We start from the raw sequence: 25,495 nt of genomic DNA on the forward strand, positions 1-25,495 counted from the left end.
GGGCAATATGATGGTAGTGAAAAACTCAAGGAAAATTAAAGACTTATAATACTTGTTGGTGAATCGAGCAATAAAATAAGCAAGGGAATTCTGAGCTATGGCTGAAAGAGTGGCTTTAATTGATGTCAACTGTAGATACTTTGGGGACAACAAATACAAACACAGATACTGCAAGTAATGTTTTATCTTTTTACAGAAAGTTTCTAGAAACCCTATCTCCACACAACAATCTAGATAAGATTTTTCATGAAAATTAAGTGTCCTCATTTTAACACTCACATTGTAGGTACTGGAGCACACAGAGGTGAGTCGCAGGTGATCTTACATTCCAGTATGGAAATTGGCCAGTATCTTTTCAACAAAAATCTACGTATGTTGTTAAATGTATTGAAAGTTTTAAAAAATGTAACTGAAGTCTTGGGCATGAATGTGTTGTTTCAGCATGGTTGTTTCCTTATTTTTAAATGGGAATGTTATAGTATCCTATATATTAAAGGGCCAGTACTACAGATCTTCTATTGCATTTTTTCATTTCCATAGAATGGAGCTATCAGTATGTTAATGTTTGTTTCTTTCCTTAGGGTATGGAATATTGATCTAAAGTCAGACTTTTTCCATACCAGTGTCTTCATGACACATGCTACTCAGCATTGTCGTGGATGGCTACTTTGGGACTTCAAAAGATTGCAACCAGTGTAAAGGAAAATAATGCCATATTCCAGGCATCATCTACACAAACAGTGCCCTCTCCATGCCTTGTTTCCCCTTCTCATTAAAGTCTCTCTCTCTCTCTCTCTCACACACACACACACAATATGCTTTTCTCTATAATACAGCATCACTATTTGAAAGTTCACATGACATATGTTTCATTGTGCTTCTTTAAGGAAGTGTTTTGCATTTCAGATGTAAAAGCAGCCTTGTGTGCTGTCAAATGCAACTAATCTTTCATTTTAAATTGAATTCCAGGAATTGCAAGTTTGTTGAACATAGTGGCACACAGACCTTGGGCAGTCACAGCTATATAGACCCACTTTTTGTATAGATTTTCTACACCATTTTTGTTTTACATATGAACATTGTTCTAGATTTGACTTGCAAGTGACTGTTCACCTATGGAATTTTCTATTCCTGAGGTACAAAACTGAGAGGATCCTCTCAAATGCAAAGGAAAAAAGGTTGATGGAAGTATAACAAATTCATTCCTAGAATGTATTTGGTATCCTCTGTAATTAAAATATAAATCCATTCAAAAGGGGACATAATTTTAATGACTTACTTTAAAAGATAAAGAAAGTCTATCATTTATTTGTAGCTACAAAGATTAGCTAGCAAATATGCAAACCACGTTAGCTTTCATTTACATCTCTGGATTGCTGCCTTTAATTTAATAATACAAACACTTGCAAAAATTGTCCACAGATAATATGCAGATTTGCAAATTACCACTAATGGCTCAACAGTCATTTTAAATAAGAAACATGTTGTATATCTGAAAGACTGCTGCCTTTAAAAAAGAGTAATATTAATGACATACATTCTTCTTCAAGGCACTGGCATGCTAAATTCAGGCCTGATACTGGGAATGGACACCAATGGGACCACACACGTAAGTAAAGCTTTTGTAGGATTGAATCCATAGATTGTATTTAACTAAATGCACTTTAAAATGATTACTTGTGTATGCAGTTAAGAACTGATGTACTTTCTTCTCTTTCTAGGTATGTTGTAATACTTCTGTTTATTTCATAAGTTTCAAAGCCCTATAAAAGCCTGATGTTATTAAAAGACCACAGACAACATTTTCTTCAATAAAAGTTTTCCCATCAATCACTTTTTTTGGCTTATCATGTTGCTTTTGTCAAAGCCTTTTCTACATCTAAGTACAATGATCCAGTAAAGAAGAAAACAGAAACTAGGGGGAAAAAAAAAACTTGACTATTTTGTGCCTTGACATCTACATTTCTCCATTTTTACTGATGTTTTTAAATTTGGTAAAAGATAGGAAATGCCATCATCACAAACTGCACAATGTTCACGACTCTTTGACTACCCAATTAACTACTAGAACATCTTGAAGGAATCGATATTTTATTAAAACAGAAGCAAAGCAAATCACATTTCCAAATGTTCCCCCACCCCATCTTCCACAAATGTTTGTTTACTTTCTTACCTGCTGGGTAACGTTCTATAACTGGCCAGCTGTCCACCTGTAATGTGGCATTACCACCACTTCTTGTAAAACGTACTACATGGTATTTTCCATCATTAATGATCGCGTTGACCTCTTCAATAGAGATGTCATCAGTTCCAACATTAAACTTAACTCCAATTTTTCCTTGGTGCTGTTCAAAAAAAAAAAAAAAAAAAAAGAGGAGGAGGAAGAAGAAGAAGAAGTACTAATTAAGAGTTGTTTTAGTGAGAATTGGAGAGTGTGTTGTACAGGGAAAGATTCCTAACAACAGGTTCTCTCCTCAGATTTAACTTCTGAAGACTTGCACGTGGTAGTGCCAAGTCTCTTGATAGTTCACTGAGTCTGGAATATCTCTTTCATGGATAATTGATATGCCAAATAAGTTACTTTTACCAGCTGAGTTTGCTCCTTTTCCCAGAGGTTCTTACCAAGGAAAAAAAAAGTTCAAGTAAATATCTTCCCTATGTTCTCCCATCTTCTTGATGAACATCAGATAGCTTTCTTTATTTCATAGGCTTTAAAAATAGAAAAATCAGCACTGGTTCCTCTTTCATCAGCAAGAAGAATGAAGATTTTTTTTCATCTTCAAAAACTGGGACCCTTTTTCACAATTCCTTACTCAGAAACCCTAACCTGTACTCACAAAACTAGTCCTGATGAAGTCAATAGCGCTATCAAATGAGCATGGATGACTCATGTGAGTAAGGCTTTTCAGAGTTAGACCCATAGACTGACTGAGTTTATTTGTAATGCAAGAGAAGTGTCCATCACTTTAAATAGACATAGGCGCAGATCCTGACATAAGATCCTCACAAATGCAGAATCAGGGCCATAGTTATTTTAGTGAGAGTTGAGGGAACTCCACATTTCTCAGGATTAAACCCAATAGCTTTTATTTCCTCTCACAATCAAACACCGAGGAGAGGGGACTCTCAGATGAATTTTCAGGAAAATCTATACATATTTAAAATTTCTTAGCCTCATTCTCTCAGTTAGGATGATTCTCAGCTTATATTGTTTTTATAAATACTGCAAAATAATAACTGGGGATGATTTCACTGGAAATATACTACTGATTTATTCATGCACAGCACTGTACCTTCTTTGAGATGGGTAAATGGTTTAATAGCATAATATATTCTAATTATTAAGAAGCTATTTGTAATGGAGTATTTATAGCTTAATGAATTATTTCAGTGTGTTCATTAAAAACAATGACTAAAGTAGTTATTGATTTTTTTCTACAAAAGTCAGGAGATATACTTCATTAGTGAATAATGACTGTTATTAAACTCAGGTGAAAAAGAAATATTACACAATGTGGTATCAGAGGCATATGCAGAATTAGTAATAATTCTATGAATGGTTTCATAGCCTCTGAAAATGGCATTATCTCAAAAGTTATTTTTAATTTTTTCATGCTATTAGAGTGACTCCAAGAAACGCACTTCACAGCCCATATCTCGAACTCCTTCACCCTCTTGATCTTTCCAAAAAGAGGGTCTGTCCTTCCAGTACAGTTTTGATTGCTGCCCTGTCTTTCCCTTACTCCCCGAGGCCTAGCAGCTGCAGTGATGTCAGGTAACTCTTCTGCCTCTCACCTTCCCATCTTTTGTAGTCCAGTCCTGTCTGGCTCCACTCCTTCCCCAGCTGCTGACAGCTCTGGCTCCCATCCCTTTGCCTGACTCCTTCTTCCTCTCCTGTCAGTCTTCTACTCAGTTGAAGTGACTTCAATTTCCCGTGTTGCTGCCCCACTCTCCTTTCACACATTGACTATCTCAGCTCCTCCAGATACATTGCTGAGTGCCTTTAGAGAATGCCCCATAATTCCTACAAAGACTTCCTCCATGTTACGTTTATATTCTCTCTTCTTTCAGTTCTGTTCTCTTCTCTTCAAAACGTTCCCTTCTCCAAACCTGTTCATCTGAGTTTGCTGCCTCCCACTGTTCATCGTCTCCTCCTCCAGCTGCTCTAGCCTTGACTGTACTGCTCTTGTTCTTCTCCTATCTTGATGACCACTCCTTCAGTGTTTCTTTGGTGCTTTATATCCTCCCCTTTCCACTCCCTTTTGGTGTCCCTCAGCTTCTGTCTTGTCCCCAAACTACTATCTTTTTTCCCTTGTTACAGTTACAGAGAAATAATGATCACCCAGTCATGTGCATGAGACTGCCAAATTGAAAAACAGCTGTATTTCCATCTTATATCCAAGTATCAGAGCTGAACTGGCTGAGAAAATGTGTAAAATTCCCACCATTTCCTACCACTGAAGCAGTATTTTGCGTGTTTCACGTGTTTTATTCATCCACTCATTCTGCTATTCATATTCAACATAAATATATGATTGCCATAATTCTGTAGCAATCACCACTTTCACAAGGTTATGAAATACAGAACAACTTTTTAATGCATATGACTAGATGGTATATATTTTTTTTCAAAGAGTTTTTTCAAGAAATCAAAGGCTTTGAGGTTAATGAAGCAGACTCCATTTTTATGGTGATTCATAATTACAGTACTGATATACGCCATTCTGTCTACTTGCTTTCTCTATTCTCTCTATATATTTATATACAAAAAATGACAAGCAAAACACCTTTAAGTGAATGGAACAGGTGTAAGCAAGGGGCATTTAGCACGTGTGCTGCCTTTTCCAAACTAAGTTACTGGTTACTGCAATGTCATTTTAAATAGGTCACGGCACGATTTCCATTTATTAACACATCAAACAATCTGTTTATAAACTGCAAAGACAGAGCATCTGGCCATATGTGATTTATGCTTATCGATGGCTGAAAAAATGTGTTTGCCCACTTTATATCCATATGAATGTCGATAGTATGCCAGCATGCCAGATAAGTACACAACATTCATCTCTGGAACATTCATCTCAAACTTCTTGATTCAGCATATGGCTTAGAACCCAATATATGCTGCAATTTATGCTGTCATCAAGACAAATTTCTAATATAGTAACACGGTAAGAAACACGTTAAAAATATCAAAAGGTATTTCAAGGACTTTGCCACATTAAGCTCTATTCACATTAGTGGAAGTTTAAGACTAAAACACAATGTAACCCTCAGGCCTGGGGGGAAAGGGTTAGAGCTGGTTGAGAATTCTTTGACTAATCACTTTTTCTTAGAAAAAGCTGATTCATTAAAATTGAAACTGTTCACGAAACAAGGTTGGGTTTGATCAATTTCCCAACTCAAAAAAGTAAAGAAAGAGTTTCAGAATTGTCAGAACATTTGCTTTGACATCTTTGACATGAAAAATTCAATTGTTCCAGTTTTAAAAGAACTTTCATTTTGAAATTCAAGCTAATTAGAAGGAAGCATTAAAAAGGAAAAAATATTGAAATGAAAACTCAATTTTTCAAAATTATAGAACAAAACATTTTAACCTGAACTGAAAAAAATAATCAGTTTTTTGGTTTGCAACTATTTTGGAACTTTTGACTTTTTATCCCAACTTGAGACAGGAAAAAGTTTTGAATTAAAAAATATTCACAGGATGAAAAAAACATTTCCTACCTCACTTTAGTAATGGTGTGGTATTGCTGCCTAGCATTTCCTTATTGTTACACCTGTATTTTGTCCATTATGCTGGACCATATTGTCCTAGGAATTAAATAGATTTTTTCATCTATGTTATTGTTATTATTAATTATTTGTATCACTGTAGCTCCTAGGAACCTATTCATGGACCAGGACCTCATTGTGCTGTACAAACACAGAACAAAATCACAGTCCCTGCCCCCCCAGCACTTACAGTCTAATTATTGGTCTACATAAGAAAATTAGGTCAGTTTAACTGCGTTGGTAAAGGGTGTGAAAAATCTATACACCTGAGTGGTGTAGTTAAGTGGAACTAAGTCCCCATGTACACAGTGCTACGTCAACGGAAGAATTCCATTGACCTAACTACCACCTCTCAGGGAGGTGGATTATCTACGCCAACAGGAGAACCACTCCTAGAGTCTTAGGTAGTGTCTACACTGAAGGGCTACAATAGCACAGTTGTGCCGCTGTACTGTTTTAAGGGTAGACAAGCCCTAAATAACCAAACAGCTAGCCTGCAACACATTACAAAGAAGTGCATCATTTTTTTCCAAAGTACAAGGTGTGGGGAAAGGGAAGAAGAGTAATGAAATTATTGTGTACTAAAATACCATTTCTGCTTCTTAACCTTTAGAAGCCTCAATGGGATAATAACCACGGTAGTAAAAATACAGGGCTTACCCTGATGCTCACTGATTTTTTTTTTTTTTTTTAATCAATTCTCTCTGCAAGCGTCGCTGAAAACAATTTTAAAGCTACTTCCCTTGCTATGAATCAGAAATGGTGTAAAATAGATATGAAGATCGAGGTAGGATGAGATATTCCTTCTGAGATACTATGGTGATGAGCACTATAGGAACGCCTTTCAATTATTAAGTATGTGAGTAAATCAATGTTACTGTTGAATGATTTTCTTTCGCACTGGTATGAAATAAGAAAGCTTTTCAACCCCCATACTCATGTTTCTAGGAGGCTATATTTACCCACTATGAATACAACCATTTCATGGTTAAACTGGGTAAAATTCACCCCTATGCAGAGGGCCAGTAAAAAACTGGATATACCACTTAAGTCCCACACATTAAGTTTAACGTGGGACATAAGTGATGCACAAGCTTTATATTGGCCATCTGTTTTGAGTGAATTTCACCCTTTGTGAAGGGATGACATAATGGGATCACAGCTCCTTTTCCTGTCATGTCTTTATATAATCCTAAATGGGTGGGCCAAATATGTAGTGTGCAGCCATTTGGGAGACAGAAAAGTCCCCAGATCCTTGCTGACACAGGCTGAAAGACTGGAAATGATGTGTGGAGCAGGAACTGGAAGCAAAATAAGTGTTATATTCTGTCTTTGGGAATAAGTCAGCGCGGGCCACCTCACGAGGAACTCCATGCAATAACTGCATATGTCTCAAGACAGGGTGTGTGATAGAAGGTAGATGGAGATGAGAAAGGAAAAAAATGGGGGGTACTGTGTGGATTGTGCACCCCCACACCCAGCCCCTGAAGGGGGTTAAGGCGGCTAGGTGGGTCAATTAACCACATAGGCTGCTGTGACGGAGGAGATGGGGAACAATGAGGCCTAATTAAAGGATGAAGCTCAGCTGGATAGGAAGAGAGGGGATTTTTATACAGCCAAATAACTGAGGGAGGAGGAAGAGGAGGAGGGCTGCATTCAATTCTCTTTCTAAGGCTAGGGAGAGAAGGGAGTTTGACCTGGAAGGAAGGGGAAAGGACATACCTGGAGAAGAAGCTTGATAGAGGTAATGTAGGAAGCAGATCAGGGAAACAACAACAAGTGTGGGATAGTGCAGAGCTTAGCTGCTGGTTGCAGGGTCCCTGGGCTGGAATCTGGAGAAAAGGGTGGGCTCTGGTTCCCCTACTAGCCACTGGGGAAGTGGCACCACTGAGGGGCAGTGAATCAGAAGACTACCTGGGACAGTTGGTTCAGACAGACTTTGGTACACAAATACCTGTTTGCAGGGGAAGGGGGAAATTACAGAGACCTGGCCAGAGGGCTGAGCCATGAAGAGTGAGCACTCAAGTCCCAAGAGGGGGAAAGAGAGCAAAACAGAATGAGCATCCACAGAAAGGGGCATCAGACTGGCAGAGCTAATCTCCACCTCTGGCCACAAGGAAGAACTCCAACAGGAAGAGCACCCCATGACAGGAAGCACTGGATGATTCAGAGCAGTGTTTCTCAATGATGGGTCCACGGACTGATGCTGGTCCCTGAGCTCGCCCTGACACAGTGTGGGAAGGCAGCAAGCTGGTCGCTGGTATCATAAAGGTTGAGAAACACTGATTTAGAGGATTAGTAATGGTAGTAATTAGTAATCTGATGCTGGGCAAATTCATCAGACCTCCATAGTTAAGGACGCACATGAACACACTTATGTCACCTCAGCAGTAGCAAATCAATCCATCCCTGAAGTTTTACATATTACATCTCTTTTCAGGATAGAGTTTTCTGGGTAGTTTCAGGACAAATCACACGGCCAGCTATAGGGGTCTGACATCAGGCTCTGAGGACAAATATATTAAAGACTGGGAGGCACTCAAATACTGTGGTGATGAGGACCAACTAACTATACAGATAGATGGGAAAGGGTAATGCAGGCGTATGCTTAGGGTCAAATCCTTCATTCCTAACACTCTCTGGGACCTATAAGAGTTTTAAGCGCTCAAGGGCTGAAGAAATGGCTCTAGGTATATTATAGAAATGTATATTAATAAGTTTAAGAATCTTGTCCTCAAGCCACTGATCGTAACTATTGCAATGTAAGAACAAGAAGGAAAAGCTTTCTAAGATGTTTTAAGGACTGTGTATGCTAAATATTGCTATCTTGTCTTTAGTGGGCTGCTGACAAAACACTGAGAATGCTGATGAAACACCGAACTGAAGCAGCTCCCATGAAATGCAAATCAAGGCAAGAACTGACAATTATGATTTGGTTTCTTCCTGTCTTCTAGTGCAGCACTACTTATTTGTCAACTTTAGATGCAGTAAAAGTTAGGGAATGTAAAAATACATCCTGTGGCATCAGCAAGGTTTTACTATCCTCGGTAATAATAATTCTGGAATCAGTCAAAAATAAGAGTGTGCAAATTTGGCACAATAGTACTTTTAGAATAGACCCCAGATAACCCAAGCTCATAATGCTTACAACCTTTAACCATTTCCAGAGAAAAAGCAATAATATTGTGACTCCCACAGGTGAAGAGCTGAGTACAAAATCCATGCCTGCCAGACTGTGTCTTATAGAATCAGATCCCTGAGGTACTATGCTATAGTGAATGTGACAACAAAATATCAGAACTATCTAATGTGTTTATTTGGATTTAAGTTTTATTGATGAATTAAAAAGCAATATAATTTTTTCATTAACGTTTAACTGGAGGGTAATCCTCTAAATTTCAGAAACATATACACTAAAAATAATAAAAATCATCATTAGTGTATTGAAACCACTAAGGAAATACACATATAAGAATGGATACTGTCTGCTTCAGACAAGGGGAGATAAATGTTGCAGATGATAAAATACATGCTGACTCCAAGATTAATAGGCTAACTCTGTATATTTTTAATCTGATGTTTCATCAATATTCCTGTTACTGTACATGTCTTCTATTGGGATCACTTCCTGGAAAAAGAGATTAAAAATATAAAGCTTCTGGGAAAGGATCTTTTAAATAAGACCTACATTTTCAAAGCACCAAGTCAACTTTCTGAATTTAAGTTCTAATATACATATTCTGTCAGGTACTATGTCTTATCATGGGACACCTTTTAGCTAAAGTGAGAAATAAAAGATTTGAGCAGTAGGTATGGAAGGTTGTCCTTATGAAAGGCGATTAAAATGACTTAACTTGCTTAGCTACTTTTTACTAACAGGAGCCTAATTTAAGTTCAGAAGACAAATAACAGTAATATTTTCTCTCTCTCTCTCTCAAGTGAAGAACAGAACCCCAAGGTATTTATCACTTCATCTTTAGAGGAGGATAGCCATCTCTGGAGTGGAATATAGAACATCATGTATCAGTGCTATCTCTGCTACACAGAAGTTTAGGCAGCCAAAAAGCTTCTAGACACAGGTAGATATGTAAGATGAGGTGAGAGAACCCCCAAGTGAGGCCCTGGCCCAATGCCCTGGGGAGAAGTACATCCTCTTGTCACCTCTAGTTTCTGGGAAGTTGGAGGTTGTTGGATTTTCTACTAGGGTGGTCTGTCTGGACACTTCTTAGTGGATCCCTTTCCGGTATCAACTCCTGGCTAGGAGGTGTCTGATTAAATTTACAGCATCACCTACCCACTAGTTCTTTCTCTTTCCTTTTCCATGTGGGGCCACTGAGACAGAGAAGGGGTCTCTGCTGCTCTATCCTTCCCAGACAGAAACAGATGTCTGGTGGGAAGGGAAAATTCTCCTCCCTACTCCTGGCTGCTTGGAGAGGAGGTGGGTCTCCAACAGTGTCTCTTGCTGACTCTTACCATTTTATTGAGTGGTTTGTGATATTTGGTGTTTTTTCTTAAATCCCCAGCTCCTGGAGCCTGTGGTTATGTGAGAATCTCAGCTTTCATTTTTAATAAGCAAATTTCTAGCCCTCGTGGTTGTGGAAAAAAGCTTAAAAACCAAAACCCTAAAGGTTCCAACACCAGAAGGCAAATAAACAGAACTGAAAAGTATTATTTTTTAAAACCTCTTGAGTTTTTAGCCAATCGTTATTTTTTTAGACTTGGCCCATGATTTTTGAAGGCCCTTGAAGCTGGCAATATTCTATCTTTCTCCCGGAGCTTCCTAGGTGATGAAAAGAAGGAGGGGGGGAAACGGCCTGCACTTCATCTCCCCTCCCTAGTCTCCTACCTGCTGTAAGAGGAATCCCTACTCCAGTTCTTCTCCAGAGATTGCTGCCTTATGTGAGAGAATTTGTTCTCCACTACTCTTTTCCCCAGCGTCTTGGTCGCTGAGAGAATGGAGGATAGAGGGAAAAAGAGGTCTTTCCCTGCGAGTAACTCATACCTATTTCTGATATTTCAACTTCACAGGATTCTGACCTGCAGCAATAAAACTAATTACAGCATTGCTAATTTCATTGTGTGGCTGCTCGGTAAAACTGTGAGCAGCAGCAGCAGATCTGCTTGAAGTCTTTGGAATTACACTCCACTGACTTACACTGGGTTCATGTTTGGAAGATTATCTTTACAACCAAAAGGGCTGGAATGTCATTACCTCATCTGTAATTTAGTTAGGATGCCAGATCTGACATCCTGATTTTTGCTGAAAATGCAGTGAGATCTGCAATGGCCACAATTGAACTTGAGTTTTACTTCTCATCTCAGACAGCACTATTCTGGGATACTCATTCCATCCTGACTAAGAGGGGAAAATATCACCTAAAGAATCATCTGCACTCTACAGCACCTAGGGTTTTGAGTTTACTCATCCAAGTGCAAACCAGGGCAGACCCTTCTCAGCTACAATATCGGACAAGATCAAAGACACAAGGTATTATGAATGCTTAAAGAATGGATCTGTAAACATAAATATGCAACAATACATCAATAGCTTTTTTCTAATTTCTACATCATGAATCGATAGTTGCATGGCTTTTTTAAAAAAGAATATTTTAACCATATTGTTTGTTCTCAAGTTTTATTAAGAAACTGCATGAGCTCATTAAACTAACCCTTTAAATGACCTCAGATTATTAAATTATCTACTTTTTACTAACTTAATACAGCAATAATAAAATTTACCAACTACTAAATGCCCCCGGGTTGACATATAAGAAATAGCAGCAGACAGCAATACCATCAGTATAACAATATTATGCATGCAAATACATATAGATGCTTCTAGAGCTATTGAACTATTAAATGTTGTTCTGTAAAAAATTCAGACATTTAAACATTAAACCAATGGTCCTTAAAAGAAGTGTGTGAAATATTGGCCCCAACATCATATTAATTTATAAGTGTATAAGTGTTAGCCAGGTTTCATTTTTGAAATGTAGGAGGTGGTACATGGACAACAGATGAGAAGGCTATTGTTTATAGTAAAATGCCACACACATGACAATACAAAAAAGGAGAGGAAGGAACCATTAAACTGTTTACTATCCCAGCACTTCAGAACTGGATGCAACTGTTCTTTACTACTACGAAGCAATGACTCATGTTACTTTCCACTTTGAATTAATTGTCCTTACAGACGGCTTTAAACTTTGTCATAACAACTCAATTTCTATATAAAACCCAGCAAGCAGAAAATGTAAAAATATTTTAAGAGAATATTTATAAATCTGCAGCACTGGCACTTTATTTTCAATTTCAGTGAATTTACTGTACCCTAGTTTAGTTTTAACCATCATTATTTTTAGTCCTAGGTATCACGACTGCATTACTTCAAGGTATTTTGATGATGAATTACTGGATGACACAATTACCCTAACAACCTCCTACTAGAATGCAACAGGTATAGAAGACATATGGAGCAGAGCCTTAAACAGCAGCATGTTGCATCTTATTATCCACTCAGCGTCATTGCTGCAGTACCACAAAATTAAATTTTCTTGACAAAATATGCAATAAAGAACAATTTAACTAGTCATCCCTTAACACTGTACTCTTCATCAAAATAGCATGTAATGTGTAAATCCCTCAACCTTGCCAGTGCCAGACCTGGGGATACTTAGTTGAGACAACTTCTTATGGGTGGGAACACATGATAAATACTTGTGTGCCATGTGAGGTTATAATTCCAAGGAAAAGAGGCTTGTCACTGCTGATCAAGATAATTATCTTGCCTAAGATGCCCAGTGGGACTATTCATGATATAAGGATGATGTTTATCGAGTCCTTGCTCCTGCAAACTTCTCCATACGAGTGGATTTCTGTGCAAAGCACCAGTGACTTCAGAAGAGTTTCATGTGCCTTAGTTGTTGGGCCCAGCTTTAGACACCTTGTGACTGCTTCTCTGGGTCAGTGGGAGCTGCAGGTACTCAGCCACCCAGAAAGTCAGGGACAATGTGTCTCAAGTGGGACACCCAATTTATAGATGCAAAATTAGCCCCACTCTCTCTTTTGTACCAATTTAACTATTTCTGTAAGGGGTGTGATTTTAGACCAGGAGAGTTAAAGCAATGCAACCCCTAGTGCAGATGCAATTACAAAGGTAAACTTACAGGAATCGGCTATTCTGATATAAGCATGTTAATTGGTTTTTGTGCATAGACAAGCCCTTAATGAACTCTTCTGATAATCTGTCTTTATGAGAGAAGTGCAAAGTCACACAATAAGTCAGTGGCAGAGTCGGGACCAGAAGCCAGGAATCCAGTATAGCAAATTCACAAATAAGCATGTGGGATGATCAACACACATGCTTCCAAACCCAGCAGTAATAAAATGTTAGAGAGTTGTTCTATGGAGAACTTTAAAACTATATATATTTGGAAACATTAGTAGTCTCCTTTATCTTACCTTTTTCCATCCTGAGAATCTTGCAGAATCGAAAACTATTTGACAATTTAACTGTGTGGTTTGCTGAGATACCCAGAGCAGAATATTCCGTTATTGGTATTACACCAATAGGAGATCTTGCTTCTTTTGATCACTTAATACAGCAGAGAATGTAAAAATTACTATTCTGGAATACGTGTAACTCATAAAATGATCAAACAGCGTTAGTTGACTGGCCTGTGAAATCCAACTGGTAGCTAGGAGGAAAAAGTAAAGCCAGATGACTACAGCTGCCTCTACTACTACTACTACTTCTGCTACTGTTGCTGCTAGCACCCCCAAGGTTTGAATGACATTGGCTTGGGATTTCAAAAAAAGCCAAGGAAAAAGATGGCAAGTTTTGCCATGAGGACATGAAAGAGCTGGTGTAGAAAATCATAAGCCCTTCCAGCTACTTGTATGACAGAAAGAGAGCCTTACAAATCATGGTGAATAGCATGAACACATATTTGACAGTATGCTCTCCAAATGCAACAAGTTTACAAATACACTTAATTGCATTTATAAAAGACCTATCAGAGGTCTGATAGGAAAGGCTAACATGGCACAAACTGAACAAATATCTCTCACTGTGAACCTGCAAATAGTGAGTTTCACATAGAATGCCACAGAAACAAAGAGTTCAGTCCTGTCTAGTGCTGAGTGCCTCCCCAACTCCTCCTGTCTTCAGTGGGACTCTCAGCACCTTGCCAGATAAGTCCCAGAATGTATTATAATAATCAACATAATAGCACTTAAAAATCCATAATAGGAGATAAATGCCTACTTTATAACACACAGAGCAATGTACGGATGAACAACCAGGAATGCAAAGATCTACTGTACCTTCAGAGAGCATAAGGAGATTGAACAACATGAGCCTCTTATTTGAAATCTGCTCATCTATAAAATAATTTACAATGGATTTTTAATTGTTATGAATTACTCAATTTGCAAATGGGGGTAATTATTAGCTAACTAGAAAAAACATGAACGTGGCATTATTCTAACCTTGTTACAGTGCAGACCGGACATCTAGAATATTTGCAGGGGTTTTTTGGTTTGTTTTTTTTTAATTTCTCCCCTTCTCAGTTGATAGACTTGTCAGTATTATGGGCCTGATTCTCAACTCACCCTGTCAGGAATCAGAAGTAGCTCCACTAAAATGAGTGCAGCTACAGAACTATAAAAATGGTGCAAGAAACATCAGAATCAGATCCTCTCTCTTTAGCAACTCCCCTTTAACAGCTTCCTCTCCTGATCCTAGTTCCATACACTAGAATGTGGAAAAGGGAATAACCAGCAAATATATGACGAGTTGGTGGTGCAAATAGCCTATACTAATGATTTTCATTAAAATTCTGGCTACACTGGCTGAGATTTAGAGCTATTTTTGGAGGTTTTAATTGCATCCAGATCGAACTGCCTTTCACTTGTATCCGGTTTTGTTTATTGATGGTGTTTTAAAGAAACAGGTGGATTTCATGTAAAAAAAATCCCAAACAAACACAATGTAAATAGCGAAACAACTAAATAACCTTCCCCTACTTACCTCTCCACATGCCACCCACCCCAAAAATACCAATTAGCTTGTTGGCAGCTCTGATGATCTGAGTGTCCAAGCTTGTAAGTATTTTGAGGATATGAATAACTTTACTCATGTCAACAGCTCCATTCACTTTGATGAAATTACTTTCATGAGTAAAGTTGTTCACTTAAGTGTACACAGATTTGGGCATGCAGAATGGATGTGTCTTAGGAAACATTTCAGGGGCGTAGGATGGAGCTGTGCAGAAACCTGAAAGGCCAATGGATGTGTTTAAAGGGGAGGAGGCAAAAAGCAGAACTGCACGTAGAAACGGAATAGATGAGCAAATTACACAAAATCCAACTCTTCGGATTTATTAAAAATCCATCAAAAATTTGGAGTGCAATTTAAGCACTCTGGCAGCTGAAATTTAATGACTTTTTGCTGAGTAGCAGATCACCTGAGGTCTCACTGACTTTGCCAGCATTAAAGAGGTCAGATTTTCACATGGGTGAACTAACCAGCCTTCAGTAATTTATCCAAGTGCATCAAAGACAAAACAGTTTTGGTGCAACATCAGACACTCCAGATATGTACGTTACCTTTCACCTGTTCTCCTCCAGAAAATATGATAACTAGGTAATACAAACCCCAGTCTTTAGTCATGATTTTTTTTCCAAACCACTCTTTGCTTTTCTAACAGTCTCATTAAGGCATTAGTAAAACATGTTAGTAACATCATGTGCAAACACTTTCTTAGCCGAAGTGAAACAGGTGCTGGTGTGGCTTACCATCCACTTCTGCTTTTGATTGTACAATTGCTAACAGGTCTTTCAACCTTTTCACCACAACAAAGAGCAGTTCTGTTTGATAGCTCTGCTAAATAAGCACCTTCCCATTTCCTTGTACTACTCTTAACATTGTGGGGGAATGTTCAGGTGGAGAATCCTGCAGATAATGTGCCCATTCTGTCATGCAGGAGTTGTACAGCCTTCAGAATACAGAATGTACCAAAATCATGGCAACGCTAACAGTTTCTGCTCCACTACACTCTGCCTTCTCTATGAGCAAAGAACCGTCTTCTTCTCTCTCCTACAACTGTAAATCTTTTTCCCCTCCCAGAACCAGTTTCCCAGTCTCTTCCTTCAAATTACTCCCTAAAACTCACTTTTTCCACAAAGCCTTTTTAAGTTCTGTGCCTTACCCTCCCCACTCCACAAAGTGATGATGAGAGAGAATGCGAGGGGGAGAGAGTGAGTGAGCCCAAACAAACAAAGTGGATTCACGGGACTTGTCTGCATCCCTAATTTACTTGTCAGTTCAGACTGTAAATTCTCCAGGGTAGGGACCACACTTACTATTGTTTGTACAGTACCTAGCACAACACTGTCCTGATGCTGAGTGCACATGGGTGATGTCAGAATGTAAGTATTAAATAATTCTAACTGTAAGATCCTCGGGGCAAGAAACTTGTTTCCTCATTTGTTTGTAAAACACTCAGCCTACTTTGGGTGCTCTGTAAATAACAAACTATAATGGTGTGAAGTTAGCAGAATATACATGTTCTTGAGTTCTGGAGATGTGTGTGTTTTGATCAATTCAATTAATTATGTTTTAATTTAAAATTTCAATGTTTGGTTTCAGTAATGACTTATGCTCCCGTCCCCCAGAACATTGTCTATGACAAGTCTTCCTCTAACAATAAAATCAGATAAAGCTCTGCCTGCAGTTAACAGAGAGACTTTAACCAAAGTATGGGTCCCTGATTAATTATTTTTCCAGAAAAAAGGCCTTAATTAGGATCAACGTCAATGCTAACCAATTTCATTTACTCTTTTTCATATCTGTGATTGAACATATTTTTCCATAGAGCAATTGATTCACAGATCCGTTCAAACTCGCCTTAAATTATGGACTAAGCTGAAAAAAAAAATATGTAAAAATGGCACTTTCTGATACAACAGATTTGCTCCCCTTGTGTATTAAGAGTGAGATTTACTGACGTTAGCAATAAAATGTTTACTCCTGTTATCCTAGTAGAGACAACATAATTAAGAGAGAGTAAGTTAGATTCTGTTCCTTCTTGCTCAGCTTCAACAGAATTGTCCAACAAATTGCACCCACCCAAAGCAATGGGGATTGCAAAGGAGACATCGGGAGCCTCTTGGCATTTGCAGAACCTTCATTAGTAATGATGATGTGTGAGAAGATTCTCAGTATCCAGAGTGTGTTTGCAGGATTGGCAGTTAGAGGGAAAAGTACATCTTGTGAATGTAGAGTAAGTGTTCTAGAAGTCACTGACATGCAGATTTGGAACCCCAAAATGACTCTCGTGGAGAGACACTTTTCACTGTAAGATCCACTTCAGAAGGCTTTAACAAACAAATTTATAATCAAAATAAAACCAGTAGTAATGTTTAGCTCTTAGTGCCTTCACAGTTTTGTACAAGCAAGAACTAATTCATTCCCAGAAGATCACTTGGAGACAGGTAAATGTTCTCAGCCCCCTTTTGCAGCCAGAAAAATGGGCACAGAAAGGTTACAGGCCATGCCTAGGGCCTCACACAGAGTCAGTTGTGGAGTTTGAGCTGAAACTCTGCAATTCCATCACCCTCCTCTGTGATGAATGCAGTAGCTCATGATGCCTTTCTAACGAGACACAAAAATCACAGCAAATATACTCAGCCAGCCCTTCAGGCCCTGTTCCGTATCCCTTTGTGCCGCCGTAAAGTGACTCTCGCATTCCCCTGGGGCAAAGAAATGCTGCTGGCTGGGTGGTAGTGGAGGGAGAGGGTTGGAGGTAGGCAGGAACAGGCATGGCCTTTAGATTTTGAATATGCGTGGTCAGAAGTAACATTTCTTTGATCACAAATCTGCACTTACTTCTGACCACGCATTTTCAAAATCAACAATTTGGGGCAGATCCCAGCCCCTACTGCATCCCCTTGACATCATTCCTGCAGCCTGCAGGAGCCATAAAGGAGACAAAGTGGCCCCTCTGCGGTTATCTCCAGCACAAGAGCTTCATGGGACTGACATCCACAGCTCTGTGTTGCTATTCCTCACAGCACCTGTCACAGTGGGGAGATGGGACTGAGAAAGGGAGTGGCTGGAGCGCTTCTCCCTCCAGCAATTCCATGCTGCAAAGCAGTGAGGCAGCGCAGGTAAGGTTGCTGTAAGTACAAGCAACTCCAGGGCTGCTCTAACTTCCGCAGGGACCATATTGGCAGGGCCAACCCTAGACCAAATGGCACCCCAGCATCTTTGGTGCCCCCCTCCATTTGTTAAAATTTTGAATATCTTATTTTTTATTGCATTTGTAGCTCCTTTTTTGACTCTGATGCATGATTTTCATGCATAATTTATCCCTGTCATATAAGACAATAAATTTGCATGCTAGGATCTGTAAATCTATATTTATTCATGCCATACCTAACCAAATAATAAAAAAAATCCTATACGTTTATAGAAACTTTCTAATTTTAAGAATAACTGAAATGTACTAACATCAAGAAATTGAACTGTGCACCAACATAGGGTGGACCAGTATTAAATAGTGTTACTGTAGTTGACAGCCTTCAAATGTTAACCCTAGTCCTTTAGTAGAAAAGGTTGCTTTTCTCACCTTTGCCTCCACGAACTGAAGCACAGTTTGATAGATACTGCTGGCGTCTCATATTTCCTTTATTAGTCACTACTTACATTCTTCAAGTCTTAAAACACAAGTACACTTTCACAATAAAACAAAGTTCACAATATCGCAGATGGGCTCTCACTTCACTTCAGTTCATTCTTATATCTCACTGACCGACTGGCAATGCCTTGCCCCTTTTATACCCGCGAGGGCATGGCTGACAACATTCTAGGAGATTGGAGGAAAATGTAGTTCTCAGAAAGTCTGGAAGGTTCCAGGAGATTCTACAAAGGTCCAGAACATTCTAGGAGGTTAGTGAAAAATTAATCCACATATGGAATACCTGAAACGTTTTATTTCAAACATTCTATTTTCTCTTTTGTCACGAACAACAAAAACAGCCCTGACCCTGGCACACCGCCCCCAAGCCCCGCATCCCATGTGGTTGCCTAGGTCACCTAGATCCGGCCCTGCATACTGGCCCCCAGAGCAGCCCAGATCCAGGCAATCTGTGAGATCTGTACGTCCTGAGAGATGACCTACAACTCCTTCCAGTATTCCATAAGCTGGTGGTGGATTTGATTACACCACGGATATTGTGAAGAGCATGTACAAGGTCCTGCAGAGAATACCTGGAAAAAAGTTACTACTGAGACAGATGTTCCCTTCAATGGAAGGGAAAAAGCAGCACCATTTGCACATTCAGAGTCAAATTCAACCCTGGAATAAGAGGCTGCAGCTCATTTGACTTGAATGGAGTTATCCAGGCTTATACAAAGGCTGAATGTGGAACATGTTCAAATGTAAGAGGTCATTACTACACACTCACAGGCTTCTCCTTTCCAAATGTTTTTTAGCCAGCCAGCCTGAAGAATGGAATTTAAAAATATTTCCTCCCTAATCAAGTGGAGGGGATGCATTTGAAAATGTTCTGCCAGAGAGAAAGCAGCCTCCTCCAGAACATTTGAGCTGTAATTAGTTTCCGTGATAGCAATTAACTTTCATTAGCTCTACCTGCCACCATAATGCTCTCTTCTTGTGACACCACCTTCCAAAACTGAGTGAGAGCCCATTCCATCTCCCTGGGACCTGACAAAGAGCCCACAGGGCGCGGAGCAGAGAAGCCCAGAATCAGTTCAATAGACCATGAACATGGCAAGGGCTCTTGAGATCTTCGAAAACTTTAGCATCTTGTGTATTTTGTCAGAGCTGCTATGCACCAGTGCCATGAGGGATACTGGGATAAGTGGGAAGTTTTCTGTTGTTGTAGATGTATTTTATCACAGTTCTTAGTTTGATTGAATAGAAAGTTAGCGTACTTACACAATCCCTGAATTATTAACAACTAAATCTGGGCTGTTCCAGAAAAACAGATCTACTCAAGCACTATATCTATAATAATAATAATAATACATCACATTACATTACTATAACATCTTTCATGCAGTATAGTCCGAAAGTGCTTTACAAAATATCAGCATCTATATAAAATGAATGCTCGGCATAAAGAAATCCTTAATGAAGGTACGGCAAAACTGAATAGCAGACATAGCACCATGAGTAACAATTGTTTTTCTGTCTCCATTGGCAATCATTTTAGAAGTTGGGTTGTTGCCAACTATTTGCTTTGCTTTATAAAGTAAATAATTGCAAAGTAACAAACCCAAACATAAAGACAGAATGGAAGGGCAAGTATTAAATGATTATACCCTTCCAAAATCATTTCATATTATGTAGACTTGAAAGGAACAATTCAATGTGGATAATGTTTGCTGCAAGAGTCTATTTTATGCCTTCTTGCTACCACCAGAATAGTTTCAATGAGCAGTTCTAACCAACTCAGTGAGCCAAATCATAAAGCTTCAGGCAGTCATGAAAAACTATTGATTTTTTTTTTAACCTTTCTTCAGCTGTAAATTTCTATTGGTACGTGACAAAAATGTGCAAGCTGCATTTGCTAGCATAGCCATTGTGGGAAAAGCGGAGGTCCAAATCTCTCTGATTAAGGCACTCAGAAGTTTAATGTGGTCAGTTTCAAACTGCTTCAACCAATCTTAGATCAGATAAAATGTAACACATGTGGTTTCCAGTAGCAATAATCAAAATTGAGGTTTTAGATTTGTGTTGGAAACAAATTACAGAAAGGAGAAATATGTCTGATCTTTATTTTATTGCTGGGGAAGTGGAGCAATAGCAACAGAAAATGTGGCCTTCCAATTTAAAAAATCATTTAGTTTGTTCTTTCTTGAATTCATATAAAATTAATTAGGAGGCAGTTCTCGATCCCCTCACCTCTCCCTGCTTACTGGTTTGTAGATGGTTTAGAGCCCTGCAGGGCGACTGGGATACTGCAGGTCCCAGACAGTGCCATAACAACAGGAGCAGGTAAAATGTACTTTGTTGTGGGTGGGATTGGGTGGACAAAAAAAACAGACTGCAGTAATTTACAGAAAACACTAAATTTCTCTTAAGTTTGTCATAAATAGAATGTCAGCAGTGTAAAGCAAGTTTGTTTTTTTTTAAAGAGAGGTTTTAATACTTAAATTTAAGCGAGGGATAGAAAGAGATTTGATGTCTATTATAACAGTAAAGTTTTGTTTTACATGGTTTAAGGAAGATTTGTTTTATTCTTTTAGTGGTAAAAATTATGTCTGAATCCCGTATATATATATATATATATATATATATATATATATATATATATATATATATATATATATATATATATATATATATATATATATATATGTTTTGTTTTCTTTTGTTTCGGGTAGCATGGGAAAGTCTCTCTCTCTTGCGGGAATTGCAGGATTTAAGGTTTTTGTGGGTGGGAGTGGGATAAAAATGCAAGAAACAATGCGGGAGTGAGTTTTTTGGGGTGGGATGGGAGCGGGATTAAAAAAATAGTCCCAGGCAGGGCTGTACCCTGGTCATCTGGAATTGCAACAGAGGAAACTTATTTTCATTTCCCCCACAACTTTCAGTTTTAAAAGTAAACAGTGTTGAAGGAGGGGTTGCAAGAGTATCTCGGTTCTGGCTTTGTTTCTAGGATTGGCTGCTCATGTTGTGATGAACCCAGTTCTGTAGGTTATAGCATCCTTAAGAGATGAAACCCTAGGAAACCCTGCCTGGTAGAACTGGAACCAGCATTTCTGAGTCAGCAGTAAGACTCATTAAGCAGCATGTACTATACTGAGAGACTAATACAGAGGGATTTGTTCCCCACCTATATAAAAACGCACTGAGAAACAGCCTGAAGCTACAGTAGCTTATTCCCTGAGTTCTGCTTCACTGGAGGGCAATGAAGGGTCAAAGTGGTCCTCCTCCTTCCTTTCTATCCCCTCCCCAAGCCATTGCAAGGAATTGTTTTAATGGTTTAGATCCCACCTACTGAAGACTCTGGTGCCGGTATACAACTGAAGCAATTAAACAATGCCTGACGTGGGAATATGCCACAAATGTGCATGCAGTCATGGGAACACGGTGCAGCGGCAGTGCAAGCTGCTTCAAGGTCATAGCTGTTCCTGACCTTCCCAGAGAAGAATTATGGCTGCAGCTGTAAAATGCTGATCATGTTTAGCTTTGATAGGAGGAGGGCGATGAGAAGGAGTTCTGTGTTCACCCCCTCCCAGCCATAGCCCATTTTCTGTTTCCCTCTTCTTAACAATAAAAAAATGAATGGTTTTAGAGGATCTCCCATCCATTCTGCACAGGCCTATTAATTGTGTTGGAAGCACTGTATCTAACTCACTTCAGTGCCACTAGCAGGACCCGCATATGGGGGGAAAGGGAATACAGTTTACTGAGGCCCAGAGGCCCTGGGGGGCCCAGTCCAGGCTGCAACCCCCATTGGTGTGTGTGTGGGAGGGGGCCCATGTTACAAGTTTGTACTGGGCCCGAAAAAATTATGCTTGTGCCCTGCCACTAGGTGCACTCCTATTCCCTGATCTAAGCATGCTGTGGGCAGGAGAGGGGACAGTAAAGGCCAAACAGTATAAACAGGGCTTGAGGCGGCATGTAGCCCTTCTAAAATGATTATCAAACAATATGCTGCAAGGGAAACCCAAGCACCCCATGCGACAGAATGAACCATCAGAGATGAGCTCACAATTTGGGATCAGAATAAAAGGTTAGCCTTTAGAGGGTATGTCTACACTGCCGTCTTTGTGGGGATCGATGCAGCGGGATCGATTGAGCAGGCTGTGAAGACTTGCTCAATTGATCCCAGAAGTGCTCTCCGGTCAACATGATTAATCCGCCTCCCAAAAGAAGTGTGGCTGCATTAACCGGAGGCATCTCCCGTCGATGCAGAGCAGTGAACAATGCTGCGGTATTGCAAAGTAAGTAAGTCGATGGGAGAGAACTTGCATATCTCTCTTAGACCGCCGGCAGCAGTGTAGACCAGGTCAAAGTTCTGCAATGGCTGTAGCAAAATATATAAAAAAAACATTCTTTCTGGACTGTAATTGCCCAATTCTGCACACCTTACTGAGCTATATGGTCCCATGTACTAGAATGAAATACATGGGTGGGTAAAGCAAGCACAACCTCTCCAAGGGCTGTCATCACTGAAGAATCACCCCACAGCTGATGGAGCATGCAAACGCCAAGGTCTTCCTGAGTTTTGAAGCTCTTCTTGATTCTTGAGAACAATATTTTATAATTGTCTCGTTTTCCTGCCACTGTGGATCTCCACGTTTGTCTGTTTGCACTGGGGCACAAACCCAAATCCCATATTTAATGTAATGTTTTAATGGTCACAGACAAGTAGCAGCTGAGCCTCTCCATCTCCCAGATCATAGTCACAGAGGAGAGTTACTCCAGGTAGGCTCTGAGTAACAATTCTTTGGAATCTAGTGTTAGTGTGAGCAGAAGGAGGAAGAGAACTCATTGGCATGAGCTACCCCACTAGCTTCTCCCTGCTTTGCTGTTTACAAAGAAAATATTTAATTAATTTGTGCATTTGGAAAAACTTCTCATTCCCCCATTGTCCACATTCTACCAGGGCTCCCATGGCCCAGCAGATTGTTGATATGTATTTACTAAATTGGGCATAAAAACAGCCCTGGTTGGAAAGAGAAGATAGGAGTTCAGTGCTGACATTTATGAGAACCACCTAGCCCCCACTTGCACCTTCAACACTTACTCACTGTTATAGAGCCTGCTACAGAGAAAAGAGGGACTGGTGGTTAGGCCACTAGCCTGGGACTTGGGAGTCCTATGTTTAAGTCCTTGCTCTGCCATAGACTTTTTGTGCAAATCACTTATGCTCTTTGTGCCTCAGTTCACCGCCTGCAAAAGAGGGATAATACCTACCTCACAGGGCTGTTATAAGGATAAATACATCACAGATCATCAGGTTTCTTAGATAGTGAGAAAACACTGAAGAATAAACTAGAGAGCCTCTGTTATGCAATGCATTGGTCAGGACACCTGTGGACAACTGGGAATGAAATAACTTTTTTGGTGTGGTTTCAGAGTTTTTATTTTATGCAGTGAAGGGCTGTATCATCTCAAGTCCGGTTTCAAAGGAACTTAAACAGTGGCAAAGTGTGTATCAGTAGCAATACAGATTGGTCATTTTCACATAATGTCTCTAAGCAGTCCTGTCATCTCTCCTCTCTGAGATGTTATTTTTAGAGATGGGGTGGGTACAAATTTAGAGGGGGAAGGGAAAGTCATTTAGAAGAAACTGAGCTGTGATCACATTTTCTGATTAGATCTCAGAACACTATCATCTGTCTTACTGCAACTGGTAAATGTGGGGCAGCAAATGCCTCCAGTGCTAACTTCCCTCCCCCCCTCCATATCTCTAAGTATATGAAGATAAAATTCATACCGCAGAACTCTCTTTTTATTCTGCAGCCATACACACAGGTCAAAATTAACTGCAGGCACAAATCCCCCTGCTGTGCTAGGGAATAAATGAAATTGAAAGCTTGTTGTTTTACATAAGAGCTTCCTTTATAATCTTCCAAGCATATGTAAGGCATTACGGAGCAAGCACAAAGACACGGAAAGTTGGGATGCACTCTTTTGCTGTCATTTATATTTTAAAAATGGCAAAATTGGCTCTACCAGGAGAGATGAGAGGTTACAAGAGGAAAGCACTATGAAACCTTTAGTAATCCAAGTTTAAGAACACTTTGTCTTGTTAGTGGAATATGGATCAAACAGAAAAACCCCAAACACCAAGATTTTTAAATGTTTCAGTATGCAATGAGCGCACTTAATAACCTTCCATAACCCAATTTATTCTTAATATTCATTCAGGCTGTTAAAAAAATAAACGTGTATTATTTCCATTAGGATATATGTGCATCTGTGATTAACAAAGAGGAAGGTGTGATCCCCTGAGTTTTCCAGTGTTCAAAATTTGCTTTGAGAGGGGAGGGGGGATTGTGGGGTGGGAGTGGGAAATCAACAATCCACTCTGTGGCAAATGCTTGCTAGTCCTCACTTTGCTAACCTGCACACTTTGCAATCCTCTCCCCAAACTGTCTGCCTCTCCCCTCCTCTCAGCAAGGATTTAACTGTGAGCTGCCATAATACTAAGACACCACTCATTTTATAAACTATACTAGAAAGCATTTACTGGCACATATTTATTTATGTATTTAGATTTGGAGAAATGTTAAAAAAAAAAAACCAACAAAAGGCACCCTAGGAATCTCCAACATAACTTAAAGACCCATCGCAAATAATACCCTAACCGCAGCAGTAGTTTTACAATATGCTTTGAAGGTTATCAGATTTGGACTGTGTCAAATCAGCATGTGTGTGAGAAACAGAGAGCGAGACCTTGTGCAATATCATAAATAATTAACATTGATTTGAAATACGATATAATTATCAAAATGATATGAACAAAATGCATTCTGTGATGTGTTTTCTTTCCTTTTCTACTGTGTTTACTGAATAAGGCTCTGATCCAACTTCCTACTCAATGGGAGTCTTTCCATTCACTTTAGTGGGAGTTGGATCAGGCCCATGAGGCCCATACTTGCTAATTTTTCAAAATTCAGTAATTTCAGTGGCTCTCCCACCCCATGATCGGTGTGGCTCCCATGTGAGATATT

General features: G+C 39.4%; 1 protein-coding gene across 5 annotated transcripts in view; it reads right to left on the reverse strand.

Moving 5' to 3' along the window:
- The window catches only part of NRXN1 (neurexin 1), a 753,679-nt gene that overhangs the window by 146,895 nt on the left and 581,289 nt on the right, over window positions 1–25,495 (reverse strand). For all 5 annotated transcript variants that reach the window (XM_067565125.1, XM_067565120.1, XM_067565119.1 and 2 more), the window contains one exon: window positions 2,174–2,345. In XM_067565125.1, the coding sequence (XP_067421226.1) occupies window positions 2,174–2,345 (172 nt within the window). The remainder of the gene's footprint in view (window positions 1–2,173; window positions 2,346–25,495) is intronic.

Source organism: Emydura macquarii, unplaced genomic scaffold, assembly GCF_026122565.2.
Source record: "Emydura macquarii macquarii isolate MOO-44397 ecotype Brisbane River unplaced genomic scaffold, CSIRO-AGI_Emac_v2 contig_2676, whole genome shotgun sequence".
In the NCBI taxonomy this organism is placed as follows: Eukaryota; Metazoa; Chordata; order Testudines; family Chelidae; genus Emydura; species Emydura macquarii.